Source organism: Crocuta crocuta, unplaced genomic scaffold (genome assembly GCF_008692635.1).
Source record: "Crocuta crocuta isolate KB4526 unplaced genomic scaffold, BGI_CrCroc_1.0 scaffold45, whole genome shotgun sequence".
NCBI lineage: Eukaryota > Metazoa > Chordata > Mammalia > Carnivora > Hyaenidae > Crocuta > Crocuta crocuta.
The window spans coordinates 1710380-1725145 of record NW_027530544.1 but is presented as its reverse complement, the minus strand read 5'-3'; the positions used below and the strand labels follow the sequence as shown (position 1 = coordinate 1725145).

At 39.3% G+C, this 14766-nt stretch overlaps 1 protein-coding gene across 1 annotated transcript in view; it reads right to left on the bottom strand.

Annotated features, from left to right (window-relative positions):
- SEC22A (SEC22 homolog A, vesicle trafficking protein) overlaps positions 1-13769 on the bottom strand; it is a 79542-nt gene extending 65773 nt beyond the window's left edge. Inside the window, exons 1-2 of the mRNA XM_077767616.1 lie at positions 13708-13769; positions 7544-7744 (exon numbers count right to left, since the gene is read on the bottom strand). Of these exons, the coding sequence (XP_077623742.1) occupies positions 7544-7725 (182 nt within the window). The 5' untranslated portion in view covers positions 7726-7744; positions 13708-13769. The remainder of the gene's footprint in view (positions 1-7543; positions 7745-13707) is intronic.
- Between the last annotated feature and the right edge of the window lie 997 nt (positions 13770-14766).

The following is a 14766-nucleotide window of genomic DNA, read 5'->3' as shown; positions in this document are numbered from 1 at the left end:
TCACTTACACCTCTCTTATGCAGCCAACTTTCAATTACCCTCCACTGGTGAAAAGCTAAATTATGAATACCTTATCCAATGAATAAAAGACCCATCCATCAGAGGCGCCTAGGTGGTTCAGTTGGTTGAGTGTCCGACTTCGGCTCAGGTCATGATCTCATCATGGCTTGTGGGACTAAGCCCCACATTGGGCTCTGTGCTGACAGCTCAGAGCTTGGAGCCTGCCTCAGATTCTGTGTCTCCCTCTCTCTCTCTCTATACCTCCCCTGCTCATGCTCTGTCTCTGTCTCTCAAAAATAAACAAACATTAAAAAAAAACTTTTCAAGACCCATTTAGTCACTAATTTTAATCTCATTATGTAAGAAAATATTTATTAATATGCAGCATCCCAGATGATAGCAACTTATAACAGTAAGCAAAATGAGAATCAGAGAATTTTAAGTGGGCAAAGGTAATTACACCATCCAAACCTTGGATAAAACAGAGAGGAAGAAAAACCTGCCTATGAAGTCCCTCATTTTCTTTTCTGCAGAATTTATCTCTTGATTCACACTTTCCCACTAACTCTAACACTCTCACACCACAGAGAATGAAATCTTGGCTTTTTAAGATAATCACAGGTAGGGGCACCTGGGTGGCTCAGTCGGTTAAGCATCTGACTTCGACTCAGGTCATGATCTCACAGTTCGTGGGTTCGAGCCCCACGTCAGGCTCTGGGCTGACAGCCAGCTCAGAGCCTGGAGTCTGCTTCAGATTCTGTGTCTCCCTCTCTCTCTGACCCTCCCCTGCTCACGCTGTCTCTCTCTCTCAGAAATAAATAAAAAAACATTAAAAATTAAAAAAAAAAAAGATAATCACAGGTAATCCCTCATTTACCTCTCAGTGATATCCCAAAACTTTATTGAACCTAGAACTCATTTTTCCACAAAAACTATATTGGAAGAGAACGTGGTTCCAAAACCAGTTCATAAGAGCCTATTTAACATATGGGGCTGAAAAGCTGTAGATTTCCAATGTACACTGTATATAATATACAAAAGAAAAGTAATATGATGCTAGTAACAAGACAAAACAGAAAAGCATGATACACAGGTTATCTTCTTCCCCCAAGTGTTCTGGTAGCAACTAGTGGGTTGCATGTCCCTGCCGTACCCCTCCCCACCAAACACCTAGTCTCCAACAAGACAATGCTGTCTCATCAATTTTATTTTTTTTAACATTTATTTTATTTGAGAAAGAGAGAGAGCACAAGCAGGAAAGAGGAAGAGAGAGAGAGAATCCCAAGCAGGCTCCGCACCATCAGCACAGAGCCCAACACGGGGCTTGCGGAACCACAAGATCACGACCTGAGCCAAAATCAAGAGCCAGACACTTAACTGACTGAGCCACCCAGGGACCCCATGTCTCATCAATTTTAGACTTCACACATACTCTATTCCTCATTATTTCTCAACCAAAAAGTGGGGCGGTGGGGGGGGGGGTAAGTTTCACTTACTTCTCTTCCCTAGTTAATTTTTCTCTGCATAAAAAGTAAAAAGAATTAGGAGAATTACACATGCACCTTGTAAAGAGAGAGGTTAAAGGTAAAGGGAGGCAACTCTCTTACCAGAGTATAATATAATGTGAATGCTGAAGCTAAAGGACTATGGTCCAGATATACCATTTATTAGCTTTCTGACTGTGAATAAATTTCTTTGGTCCCTAAGTCTAAGTTTCCTCACCTGTAAAAATGGGGCGGTAGTACTACAATGACTATCTCTCCAACAACCCTTTTCTTCTTCCCTTTGGGGAATTCTCTCTAGCACTACTAGCTATTCCACAGGACTTTGGTAAAGTTACTCATCCAAAGGGTGGACATGTGATCCAGGATCCAACCAAGAGCATCTCAGCCCTCTGACCACAATGCTATTCCAGAAATGGGCCACGACACAGCAAGGCTAATAAAGTCTTTTCCTTGAACATGGAGGGAGAGGGCTGGCTCAGCTGAAATGAAGTATGCCTACAGCTGCCAGTAAAGTGTTTTCCAATACATGGAGAATACCTAGCTGCAAAAGGAGAGAGAAGGAAGGATTAAGAGAAATATTCCTGATAATAACATGAGTCCCTGGCTCCAGCTAACTCAGAAGCCAACCTATCCTTCACAAAATGTTTTTTTTTTTGCTTAAGCTAGTGTGAGTTTGTGTGTCTGCCCTAGACAATGTGAAAGAGTTGCTACAAAACTGAATGATAACGTAAGAAAAGTGCCTGGCAACCACAGGTACGTAATAACTGGGTCACTGTTGAAGTTGTTATTCCTGTAATCAGAAAATAATACCAAAGAGTGAAAGAAAAGCACTGCCAGAAACTAAAAACAAAAGACAGGTAAGCCTAAAATAGCATTCCCAGCTGGAGATAGTAGTTTGTGGACAAATATAGAGAAAATAAAGATTGAGATAAAGAGAGAGCCTATAAGACTCACAGACATCATCAGACTTCAAAAGAATTCAGTGACAGAACTCAGAATTTTATTTCTTACACTAAAATTCACAGTAGAGTACAACTGACCTCCAAAAGCGGTTTGCATTTTCCTAAGATGAGTATCTCAATGTTTAAAGAGATCTCAAAATGTACAACTATGATTTTCAAACCCCCAAAACCAATCTTAAAATTTTAAGATCCCGTATGACACAACTTAATCTCATATGGTTCATAATTATTCCTTTAGTTATTAGTTTCCTAAGTTCTGACATAAGTTTATATATTAAACATTTAGGACAATTTAAGAAAAGTTTCCTTCAGCTTATGAAACAGATAAATTCCTTAAAGTTTTACACAGAGAGAACTGTGCTATCAGACCCTTGAACAATGCTGGGGTTAGGGACGGCAACCTCCTGCACAGCATGACTTTTGACTCCCCAAAAACTTGACTACTAATAGGCTACCACTGACTGAAAGCCTTACCAATAACACAACTGACACATATTTTGTATGTTATATGTATTATATGCTGTATTCATACAATAAGTCAGGGAAAAGAAAATGTTGTTTAAAATGTCTTAAGAGAGGGGCTCAGTCGGTTAAGCATCTAACTTCAGTTTGGGTAGTGATCTCATGGTGGTGGGTTCGAGCCCCACATTGGGCTCTGTGCTGACAGAGCACAGAGTCTGAAGCCTGCTTCAGATTCTGTGGCTCCCTCTCTCTCTGTTCCTCCCTAGCTCACCTGTGCTCGTTCTCTCAAAAATAACATTAAAAAATTTTTTTAATCATAAGAGAAAATACATTTACAGTTCTATACTGTACTTATTCAAAGGAATTAGCTTACAAATGGACCTGTGCAGCTCAACTGGATTACGAGAAGAAATCACAAAACTGGATTATGCGCCCCCTCAACCACCCACCAATCAACAAGCCAAAGTGAAGTATTTTAACAAAATGAAGACTTAATTCCACAGCACTTTGAACACTGCCATACTCCCAAAACCACCATCCCTCATTTAGCACCTAGTATCTCATGTGCAAGGTACTGTGCCAACAGAAGCTCCACAGAATGGACTCCATTGGCTGAACTCAAGTATTCAGCCACTACAATGTGGTAAAGTTCATCATTTTCCCAATACAGGGTGGGGGGAGGGGAGGATTTTCTTAACTTTAAAATACTACTCTCCTAATTCTGTTCTCAAATGCTATGATCTTCCACTACCTACTGAACTAGGATCCAGTGCAAGGTACCATCTGATTTAGCATGTAATTACATACTTAGCTACTATATTTTTGTTCTCAGCAGTATTCTGCAAAGAGCACTTTAATTTCTACACCAATTTGAAAACCACAATGCTAAGAGATAAGGGATCATTTATAAGCCAGAGCAGATCAAGTATCTCAGTGAGTTATCTATCTAACTATAGAGAAAGGATATAGAAATTTTAAAATAAATTTAAAATATAAAAAATATAAATGATAAGGAAGTCAAGCAAGTTCTACAGGCAATCGATGAAGGGACTGATCATGAGAGAAATGAAACAATAGCAGCAAGGAAGGGGATTCAAGAAAAAGTAGGCTATAAGCTGGGCTTTAAGAAGGCAGACATGCAGCCTAGTGCCAGTTTCAGGCCATGCTATGGTGTTGTAACTGCAAATCTGTGAGTTTCATCTGGCAAGCTTAGGGGTAGTTAGAAAAAGAGGTGTCACAAGAGAATTTTAAATAACTCAGGTAATATATAAACTCCCAATTTTATAGGGATTTTATAATTCAGTCTAAATGTATTATCATATATCATGAAAACCTCAATAAACTAGAAAACAATGAACAAGTCCTCTAGTCAAGGATAGAAAATACATAAAATCCAGGTTCTTGTCAAGAGCTAGAACTAAGCTTGTCTGTTGTTCAATCTTTTTTAAAAACTTGGTTACAAGAATAATGTGCATAGAGGCTTTTCTATGTGTGGTTCTGAAGGCCATGTAATCTATTTATTCCTTCAGACATTTCAAAATTGTATTCTTAGATCAGGCCAGATTAGACCGCTGCTGACTCATCTCACTCATAAACTCTCTGATGAAATTGCTTTTGGCATTACGTCATTTGCTTACACTGAAGAATATTATAAGAAAAATCATAAGCTCACTGTTATGGCTGCTGGAAGAATGCTATCCAAATGCTGTCCCTCTTTACATACATCGGGTCTCAGTAACATCAAGAGCAATGTTCTTAGCCCATGGACACTGTAGCCTGTAAATGATTCATTATCCACCTTTGTTTTGGCCTTGAGGAAGCTAAGAGCAATATCTGCAGTCCTTTTCCAACAAATGAATGGACTATGCAGTTTGGATCTCCAGAAGTTACTTCAGTTTATTATTCTCCTATCTTTATCTCTACCTTTATGTGATTCTCTGTCCTGTGCTCTTGATTATATTTTTTTGTAAACTGCCTCACCTCCTTTGTGGAATAAGATGGGGTACAAAGAAATAATACAAACTCTAGAAATCAAAATAATTAGAATTGGAGGGGTGTTAAAATTTTACTGCACGATACTATACTTTGAAGAGAATAAACAGAGAAAGAAAAAACCACTTGCAAAGAAAAGTTGTTCTATCAAGTCCAGGATATCTGCCAGAAATACTATGTGTTCAGACAATCTTCTGCAATGTTGATATGTGTCTGCTGTACTATACAATATCAACTAGAACCCAGAAAAATGACCAAGGGCACTAAAAAAAGCCTATTAAATAGAATTTTAAAATGTTTCCAGTTTCTCTCCATAAAACAGAAGTAGGTTAGACATCATTTTAGATATATTTTAACCATCACCACCACCATGTTCTCCAGTTAAACCCTTTGAAAGCCCAATTTAAGATAACAGTTCATTAACTTACGATTATCCAGATGATCTAAGTAATTATGGACATTCTCTAAGGTTCTAATCTGGGCCTCTCAGAAACTCAGTGGGCATGTCCAGCCTCACAGTTTCAACTTCTATGTGAATGATTCCAAAATCTCTACCTAATCTCAACTGGACTGCCTAGTCACAACCTCATATAAAATACCCAAGATAGTGCCTACCTATCTTCCTCTTCTTCCTTACCTCCCATAAAACAATCCTTTCCAAAGACCTCGCTGTGTCCAGTTCCAAGGTTTAGGTCATCTTTGGCATTCCATCTCTTCATCTCTGGTATTCCATCTTACCAGGCTTAACCATTTCTTCTTTTGAAGGGTTTCTGTGGTTGGCATTTTTCTTTTTCATTTGCACTTACATCTTATTAGTTCAGGCCTCAATTATAAGTTAATCTCTCTCTTCTCAGACTTTCCATTTCACCTTATATTTCACTGCCTCAGCACTGGTTTTTTTGTTGTTTTGTTTTGTTTTTAATCAAGTCACTTCCCTCAAATCTGCAGTAACAGCTTCTTTTAACCTATTACATCAAAGTGACATCCATCAGTCTGAACTTTCAGGGAAATCCAGGATCTGGCCCCACACTAATTATCTGACATTTCCCATAACTATCCCTAAATCACCATTCACGACACCAGGTCAAATGGGTGAATGTACTCCCAGTGCTAAGTCATTCTTTACTTTTTTTGCCTCTCCTGTCTATACCTGGAACGTCCTCTTCTCTGCCTTAACCAAATCTTATGAATTCTTCAGGATGTGGCTCAAGTCTCATCTCAAAGATGAAGCCCTCTTCTAATTACATCCCTTGTGGACCTTGTCCTTATCTGATTCCCTTCTATAGACAAAATCAGTGTCAAAGTGCTGAAGAGTTCATTGTCCTCTGTTTCATGTGCATGCTCTCTAAGGGAGTCTTATCTATTCCCATGGATTTAATTATAAACTATAAGCTGGTCTCCAAATCTGTATCTCCATAGTTGTCCTTCTTCAACAAACTTCAGACTTACACATCCAGCTGCCTACCTGACAGTGCCTCCTGAATATCTAATGGGCATCTCAGACTTAACACGTCCAAACAGAACTCTTGATTTTTACCAACAAAACATATACTCTCCAATCTTACTCATTTCATCCCCATTAGCCAAGTAATTATGGACATTCTCCAAGCCAAAAAATCTAAAGGCAACTCTTGATTATTCTCTTTTCCTCACATCCCACTACAATCCATTAGGAAGATCTGTTGGTGCTACTCCCCAAACACAGCCCCAATCCAACCAGTTCTCATCATTATCACTGCCATTCTAGTTATAAGCCATCACCTCTAAATGAACTTCTTTAAGAGTTTCCTAAAGGATCTCTCTGCTTCCACTCTTTCTCCTTTAGAGCCCATTCTCCATACAGCAGCCAGGATGATCTACTCAAAGCCATAATCACATCACATAACTCTCCAGCTTAAAACTTTCCAGTGGTTTCCTATTCCATTAGACTCAATCCAAACTATCACAGCCTAGAATGCTCTATGTAACCTGTCCCATTCCTACCTTTCTGACCTCAGCTTCTGTCACCACTCTATTAATTGTCTATATTGCTTCAGCATCTCTGGTTTTCTTTCCATCCCTTGATCAATATCAAAGGTCTTTGGCCCTAGCTGTTACTCTGCCTTGCTCTTCATCTACAGCATCCTTCACGTGACCATCTTTTTTCATCTTTTAGGTCTCTGCTCAAATATCGCCTTTTCAGAGAGGCCCTGGACTACCATAAAGTAACTCTACTCCATCGCCCAGTGTTACCTTGTTTATATACAATAAATAGAGATGAGTGTTATCCTCTCTCACTAGAATGTAAACCTAAGGTCTTTGAGGGCAAGTTTCATGTATATTTTTTATATTTCCCATTACAGTTTGCCTAGCATGTAAGAACACCAATAAATAACCCAGTGACCAACTTCTACAATAAGCTGTAATCTGCAAAACTATAAAAATTTCTAAAGCCAGATTTAAACACAGAGAAACTGAAAAAGGGGCAATACCCTGATAACTATCGTTTAGTATAAGTTCATGTGATTCTTGACTTGAATACACTTTTCTAACCAATCATTGATTTTTACTACAACCACTTAAATTTCATTCAAACGGCAACCACTCAGTAAATTATTCTAATGGAGGAAACTGAAGGCTTACTTAATGTTATAATGTCCAGTTTTCAGTGTACATCTATCAGGAAGCTGAGCCAGTTTCTTTGAGAGCATTTTAAAATACTTCCTGCACTCCTGCACGCCTGTGCCTTGTTCATAATCAGTAGAAGCAGAAAGTGGCAGCCCATCTCTGACACGAATGACTGACGCGGATAAAATCATAGACATTTCAACCAGCAGAGAAGACCTGAAACAAAATGAACAATTTGGGTTAAAGAAATTAAAGCCAAACCTGATAAATGGTGCAAAAATGTTTACCTCACTAATAATCAAAAAATTAAAACGATGACATACTACACTTTCCTTAATAAATTAGCTTTCAAAAACAATACTTACTTCTTTCTGGCATTCTCATAAGTATCTGCAGAATACTGAAATGAACACCATTCTCAAACCAATTTGGTGATGTTCAACAGAGTTTAAAAATATTTGTGCCCTTTGACCACAATATATAATCCTATCCTAATGGAAGTAATCAGATTCAGACAAAATTTTAAACAGAAAGACATTCTTTCACAGAAACTGCCCCCCAACAAAAAATCTAAACATCCAACAATAGGAGAATGGTTAAATACAGCACATCCCTATGAATACTGAATATAAAGCACAACAGTTATGTTTGTGAAAAACACTTTAATAATGTGGTAAAATGCTTGCATTAGAAAAAAGCAGGATAAAAACTGCAAATGTGCTTTCCATAAAGACAAAAAGAAGGGAAGGATAAATGGATAAATAGATATCAGAAGGAAATATGTCAAAATTATAATAATACTTATCTCCAGAAAACAGGATTATGGGTGATTGTTATTTTATAATTTCCTAAATTTTCGTAATATTCCACAATGGCCATATGTTACTTTCATAATCAGAAAAAAATTATTCATAATAAATCTTAAAGCTAAAGGGATATTGGTTTTAATACTGTTCTCAGTCTCTTTATACCAGAAAATAAATCATAATGGCCTCTTTTAATATATTCTGATCATGCTTCATAAAAATTGATAAAAGGACTTCACAGTCTGGGTCTGAAAAAAAATCAGGTAAACAGAAACTTAGGTTTAAAATACGTAATACTGCTCAAATTTTAGCTTGTATAAAAACTACTGGAAGTTTGGTGAGAAATGCAGATTTCTGAACCTCCTCCCACCCCCAAATTCTGATCCATTGACTGTGGAGTGGGGCCTGATAATCTTCCATTTTTAACAGATTCACAGATAAATGCCATGCTTAGTTTCTACAGATCACATGTTGAAAAACACTAAATTAAAACATGTTAACAGTCTGAAATTAAGTGATAACTCTTTCCTGCCAGGCTTTCAGAACATAACACCACTAAATACTGCTTTGTTAGCAATAGGGGCAATGGTGAAAATAGAAACATTTGCTAACAATTTCATAAACTTTTTTCGAGATAGCGTATCTCAGACACTAAATTAATCCTTACCTGTCCTGTTCAGATAGGTCAATACTATCTCATTCCAAAAATGAAAAACTGAGTTAATTTTAAAATGGCACAGAAAACCAACTGGTAGCAAATTTGGAAATTAGTACTACAGTTCCTAGTTTTCATTGCTACATAAAGTCAAAATCTGATTGTCCATTCATGATGGTAACTAACTAGAAATTTTTACACCCAAATAACAAAGTTAATGCATTAAATTTATTCCCCCTTTTCCTCTTTTCATGAGGAAATGAGAAGACTCGATAAGTATTAATATGTCCTTACTCTTTAATATTTTTCTCCTCCATTCGTTTAAAAGGAAAAAAACCCACAGGAATTAAATAAGCCTTTACCATAAAGGGATCTTCTAACAAAGTTCCAACATGACATTACTCAAATTATTTTTTTTCCTATTCAATCAGTTTCTTTCCTTTTCTAAAAGCAGTAGCAAGAGAAAGCTGGGTTCCTTCAAAGGATGATATCTAAATGAAAAAACCCCTTTTAAAAACTTACAATGTTTTACGTAATTATTAAACCATAATTGTGCTATTTAGCCTAAGTATAAGAAAGTAGGAAAATGTCTTACTTCATACTTTTAGGCATGTTATTATTTAAATATAAAATGTTTTCTTCCCAAAGTTTACTGTAACACAATGACTACTCTGGGAATTAACATGAGAGCAGGGTTGTGACTTATAGTTTCCCCAATACCCATAATCTTAGTATTTAAAAGCAGACTGTATTATTTTATGCCTGATCTTTCTAGGATCTCAACAGAAATAATAGGAATAACCATTATCAGTGGCAATTTCCATGTAATCTTCAGCTACACTTTTATGAATTAAAAACAGAATAATACGATTCATACTTCCTAAAACATATACTGAGAAACAAATACCAACTTGTAAATTCCATTCACTCAACAAACATTTACTGAGTGCATACCATATGCCAGGGGCTATCCCCGGGACTATTCCTAACTTCAAGAGTCATCAAAGAGAATTCAAGAAATTCATATGAAAAGAGCAAACACAACACAAGCTGTGCTGCCCACCACTTATCTAATTAGAAAAGTATCATTAGACAAACCTGCATTTCAGATACTTGTAATACACCTGGGCTTGTAACCAAAAGCACAACACAGCACTGTTAGTCCCTGTCAAAATTCTTAAAAGGGTGTCAGAAAACTGCTTTTATCTATCAGTTGATAAGAGTCTTTTGAAGACTTCCTCCCAGAGTCATCTGACCTAACATCCAAACCAGTGAACAAAAGAAACTAGCATGAGTGTCCAATGAACAATGTCAGGCTTAACTAATTTGTAGATGGACTTCAATCACTTTAGGATAAGCAATCTCTCCTCTATCAAATAATACATCCCTTCTTTTCTCTTGGATTTTTAATGCAGTTCCTTGAAGAAAGCACTCCAATCTTATCTGGATTATGCTAGTAGAAAAAGGTATTCCCCCACATGAAGATGAAGCTCAGGTTAGAGAACCCTTAGAGTCCAGACACGGTGGTGGTTGGGAAACCAAGGAATTGTTGGTAGGAACTGAGGAAATCAAGAGGTTAACATTTGCATGGGAAGATTCAGGGCAACAGTAGTTTTATCAGGGCCATAGATATATTTTTAGGCCATGACCCAATTTCCCTCACCTTTAACCCTGAAAAAAATCTATGTCTTTAGATAGCAGAAGACTCATAGGGATTAGGATACTGACCTGTATATCCTTTCCTCAACAGCAACTGCTAAAGGAAAAAGCCCAAATTAGAATCTAGTTAGGTCTGGGAAAACATTTACTAGAAGCTGATCTCTTCTTCAGAACTTTGTAGGGTAATGACTGTGGGCCACCAGGAAGGCAATTTCTCAAAAAGTAACTAACAAAATCCAATATAGAAGTATATTTTATATCTACTCTCAGCAAGATGCTTTCATAGAAAGATAAAAACATTTCAGACTGGGTTAACCACTCATATTTTAAGTTCATTATTTTCCAAACTTAATCATCCAATTATCATTGTCCGAAGTCTTATATCTACGTCTCACCTGTACTATTATTTACCTAAAGCAGGTTTTTCAATGGACCTTTTGCCCCATCCTTAGCAATAATATCTGTGAAATAAGTTTTGAGGTGTTACATTTTTCTAATTTATAGGTTTTGTTTCATCCAAATGTGTGTGTGTATGTTTGGAAAATTACTTCTTTAATGTTCATCTGCTTATACTCAAATTATCTTGCATGGGAAACCCTCTCTTGGAACATATTTTATTGAAAATGCTAGCGGAGATCTGTGGAAATGGGGACAGGGGTTTTGGGGGGAGAAAGCTATACTAATTATGATGCACAGGGTGGGGGCAAAATTGAGTGAAAAGGGAAGGACTCCATAGCCATAAGTTAACTGAAAGATGCATGAGAGACAGAGCTTGAAGAGGAAAAGGAGAAAGTATCAAAGACAATTAGATTTTATTTTGTGGCTTTGCCTATGCCCTCCACCTTACCAGAAGCCTTCAATACTATCATAGATGCTTGTACTACAAAGTATGTATAAGACCTCAGGCTCCAGAGTAAATGATACCCACATCTAGAAAGAGGGCCCTCAACACATGCACAAGTTGTCAGTCCCCAACAGTGAGGCAGATATAATCTCTATTTTACAGAGGAGGAAACTGAAGGTCCCTTTCTCAATGTCGCACTGCAAATATATAGAACTGGTGCCTAAACTTAAGTATCTTGTATCTCCATATCACTATGCTACATCAGTCTCCTGAAACTAGCAAGGAGCAAGAACCCAATGATACAGAAGCTTTCTAGCTACTCTGAAATAATAAAAGACCACCTTACATTTTCTGTAAGAGGCAGTATAACAGTTAACAGGATGGACTTTGGAACATGTGCCTGGGTTCAAAAACTGGCTTCACCATGTGCTAACTGTAAGCTTGGGCAAGCTTTGCCTGTCTGTATTCAATTTCCTCACCTGTAAATTGTGGTCACTAATAGCATGTATCTCCTAGGATTGTTTTAAAGATGCTGATAGTATCTACCTTATAAAGCTACATAAAGAACCTGAAACATCACCTTGAAGACTAAAAGTGCAATACTGATTTATTAACTTATTGACTGCCTTCTATTTACCAGGCACTTTAATATACTATCTGATTTAAGCCTTCCAAAAACCTATCAGATAGGTACTATCAGTTCCATTTTTCTTTTGAGGATATTCAAGCTTAAAAAGTTAGAGAACGTATTCAATCCCTGAATTTGCAAGTGACAGATTTAGATCCAGGCCTAATTCTAACCACCCTATGAGATACTACCACACAACGTTTCCAAGCTTCTTACTCAGGTATTTGGAAAGTCACAGACACCCCTTACAAAAGGCCTAGGCTTCTTTTACTTAAAAAAAAAAAAAAATGTTTTTAACGTTTTATTTCTGAGAGAGAGAGAGAGACAGTGTGAGCAGGGGAGGGTCAGAGAGAGAGGGAGACACAGAATCTGAAATAGGCTCCAGGCTCTGAGCTAGCTGTCAGCACAGAGCGCAATGCGGGGCCTGAACCCATTAACTGTGAGATCATGACCTGAGCCGAAGTCGGCCGCTTAACCGACTGAGCCACCCAGAAGCCCCCGAGGCTTCTTTTAAACATCAATATAAAACATGGATTTTTTAAAAAAAAAAAAAATCAATTCACACACACACACAACACAAACACACACAGGCACTAAATTTATATCATGGTTCTCAACATAGAAAATGCCCAGATGCCGCATTAATTTAGGGCATGGTCATGCATGTCAGAGCCAAATACTGAAATACAACCTTCAATAATGGAAAACGCTGGTACTCTTTCAAATACTAATTCCTTATAATCTCAGCACATGAGCAAATTCAGAGTTTAGCAAAGTGGTTGTTCCACCTGTTAGAATTACAACATCTCGCATCTGGTGGCTGACATGTTAGCCCTGGACTTTGCCTTTGCTGTATAGGCATAGGAGGGACTGGTTCTCAACCTCTCCAACTGCCCCAAGAGGTTGATTCAGGAAACTGAGAAGAGTCCAAAGCTGTTTTGGCTGGCAGGCAGATTCAAGCCAGCCGGGGCTCAGTCTCCTATTTTGGAGCCCTCTTCCACCTATCGAGCCAATTGCTCAGGTCTCCTTTAAGACACATTAACAGGGCCTTAAGAAGCTTCTGTTGGCCAACGCGGTCGGATCGCTGGGCTCAATGCTCATTAAAACCCCAGTAAACGCAAAGTAAACCACTGGTTCAGATCCCACCCTGCGTTTGAAAAAAAAGGAAATGCCACATCAAGCTCTCTGGTCCACTTATGTAGCCTACGCGTGTTTCTAACCACTGGGCTCCAGGGAGTGTCCCCCACTGCTGGAAGCCCACAGCGACGGTCCCTCCCCCGGGGTCCCCTGCCTGAACTGTCCCATATCCAAGACACGTCAGTCGAGAGACAACTGCCGCTCGCGCGGCCCCACAGCCCCTGCTAAGCCAAACGGGAAGAAGTCCCGGCAATCCCACCCCTCCAATGCTCCGCGGCTCCAACCACCGGCTCCCGCCCCCAAGGCACGCGCTGGGTTCCTGCCCGGGAGGTCTGTAGTCGCGAGGGCTAGGGCCACGGCCATGGCAGCAGGCAGGGAGAGCGAGGGGACCCTCACTCAAGCGACCCTAAGAGGGTTGAAGAACGAGAACTGGGAGGGGCCGGGTCGTACCTGTCGAGCCGAGACCCACCGCTCCGAGTGACGCGGCCTGCAGTGCATTGTGGGGCCAGGGAGTGGCCTCTCCTCGGGGCAGCCCGGCGTCTAACGTGGCTGGCGCTTGGCGGGATCAAGCCCCGCCCCCTCCCCTCGGCTTCCCCAGGCCAATCAGGGTCGGCGGGAAGGACACATTGGCCCGCCCCCTCCCGAGGGCCGAGGTTGTCCGGACCTCTTCCAGGAAAATTTGGCAGCTTTACAAGCACCTTCGCCAAGAGGTTGCTAAGTCCTCTGATGAGAGCTAATACTGTCCTTCACAAATAAAGCTAATCTCTCCTGTCTGCCGCCGGTGTCTGGAGGCAGTTCGTCTCTCACGCGGCCACACAGCAAACACATCCAAGGAGCACGGGGGAAAAGCCTCTTCTGAGTGAGCAAGAAAAAGGACTTGTCCCATCTAACACCACACAAGGAGGCAGCTAANCCAGATGCAGACCCTGTGTCCCCCTCCACCCTTTGCCTTATTATTAATCATGCATTATTAAATAAGCACTTAGTGACTGTGCACCACGTGCCAAGCCCAGTGTTAGGCATTGGGTTACAGGAAAGAACATAACGCTGGATGGAATCTAACGTGTAAAAAGAGCAAGAGATGTTAAGCATAAATTATTACATAATTATAAATTGTGATCAGTACTATGAAGGAAAATTAGTGGGTGTGGTGATGAATTAATTCTGGACTATCAGGGAAGATGACTTTAAAGAAGTCCTTTTAAGTTCCGGGGATAAGGAAGTGCCTTAAAGAATGTTTCAAGCCAAGAGAACATTAAGTATTAGGTTGTTGGGGCATTAAAGAAATTGGTGCCTTCTAGGAACTGAAAGGAAGTCAATATGGTTGAAACTAGGGAGCAAGCTTGGACTGAAATGAGACAGAGGCCAGATCATGCAGGCTCTTATTGGCTACATAATAGATTTTAGGCTGTATTTTGGAATGTATCCTAAGGTTAATGGGCAGCTAATAGAAAATGTTAAGTAGGATCTGATTTACATATTTAAAAGCTCACTCAGGCTATTTGTGGT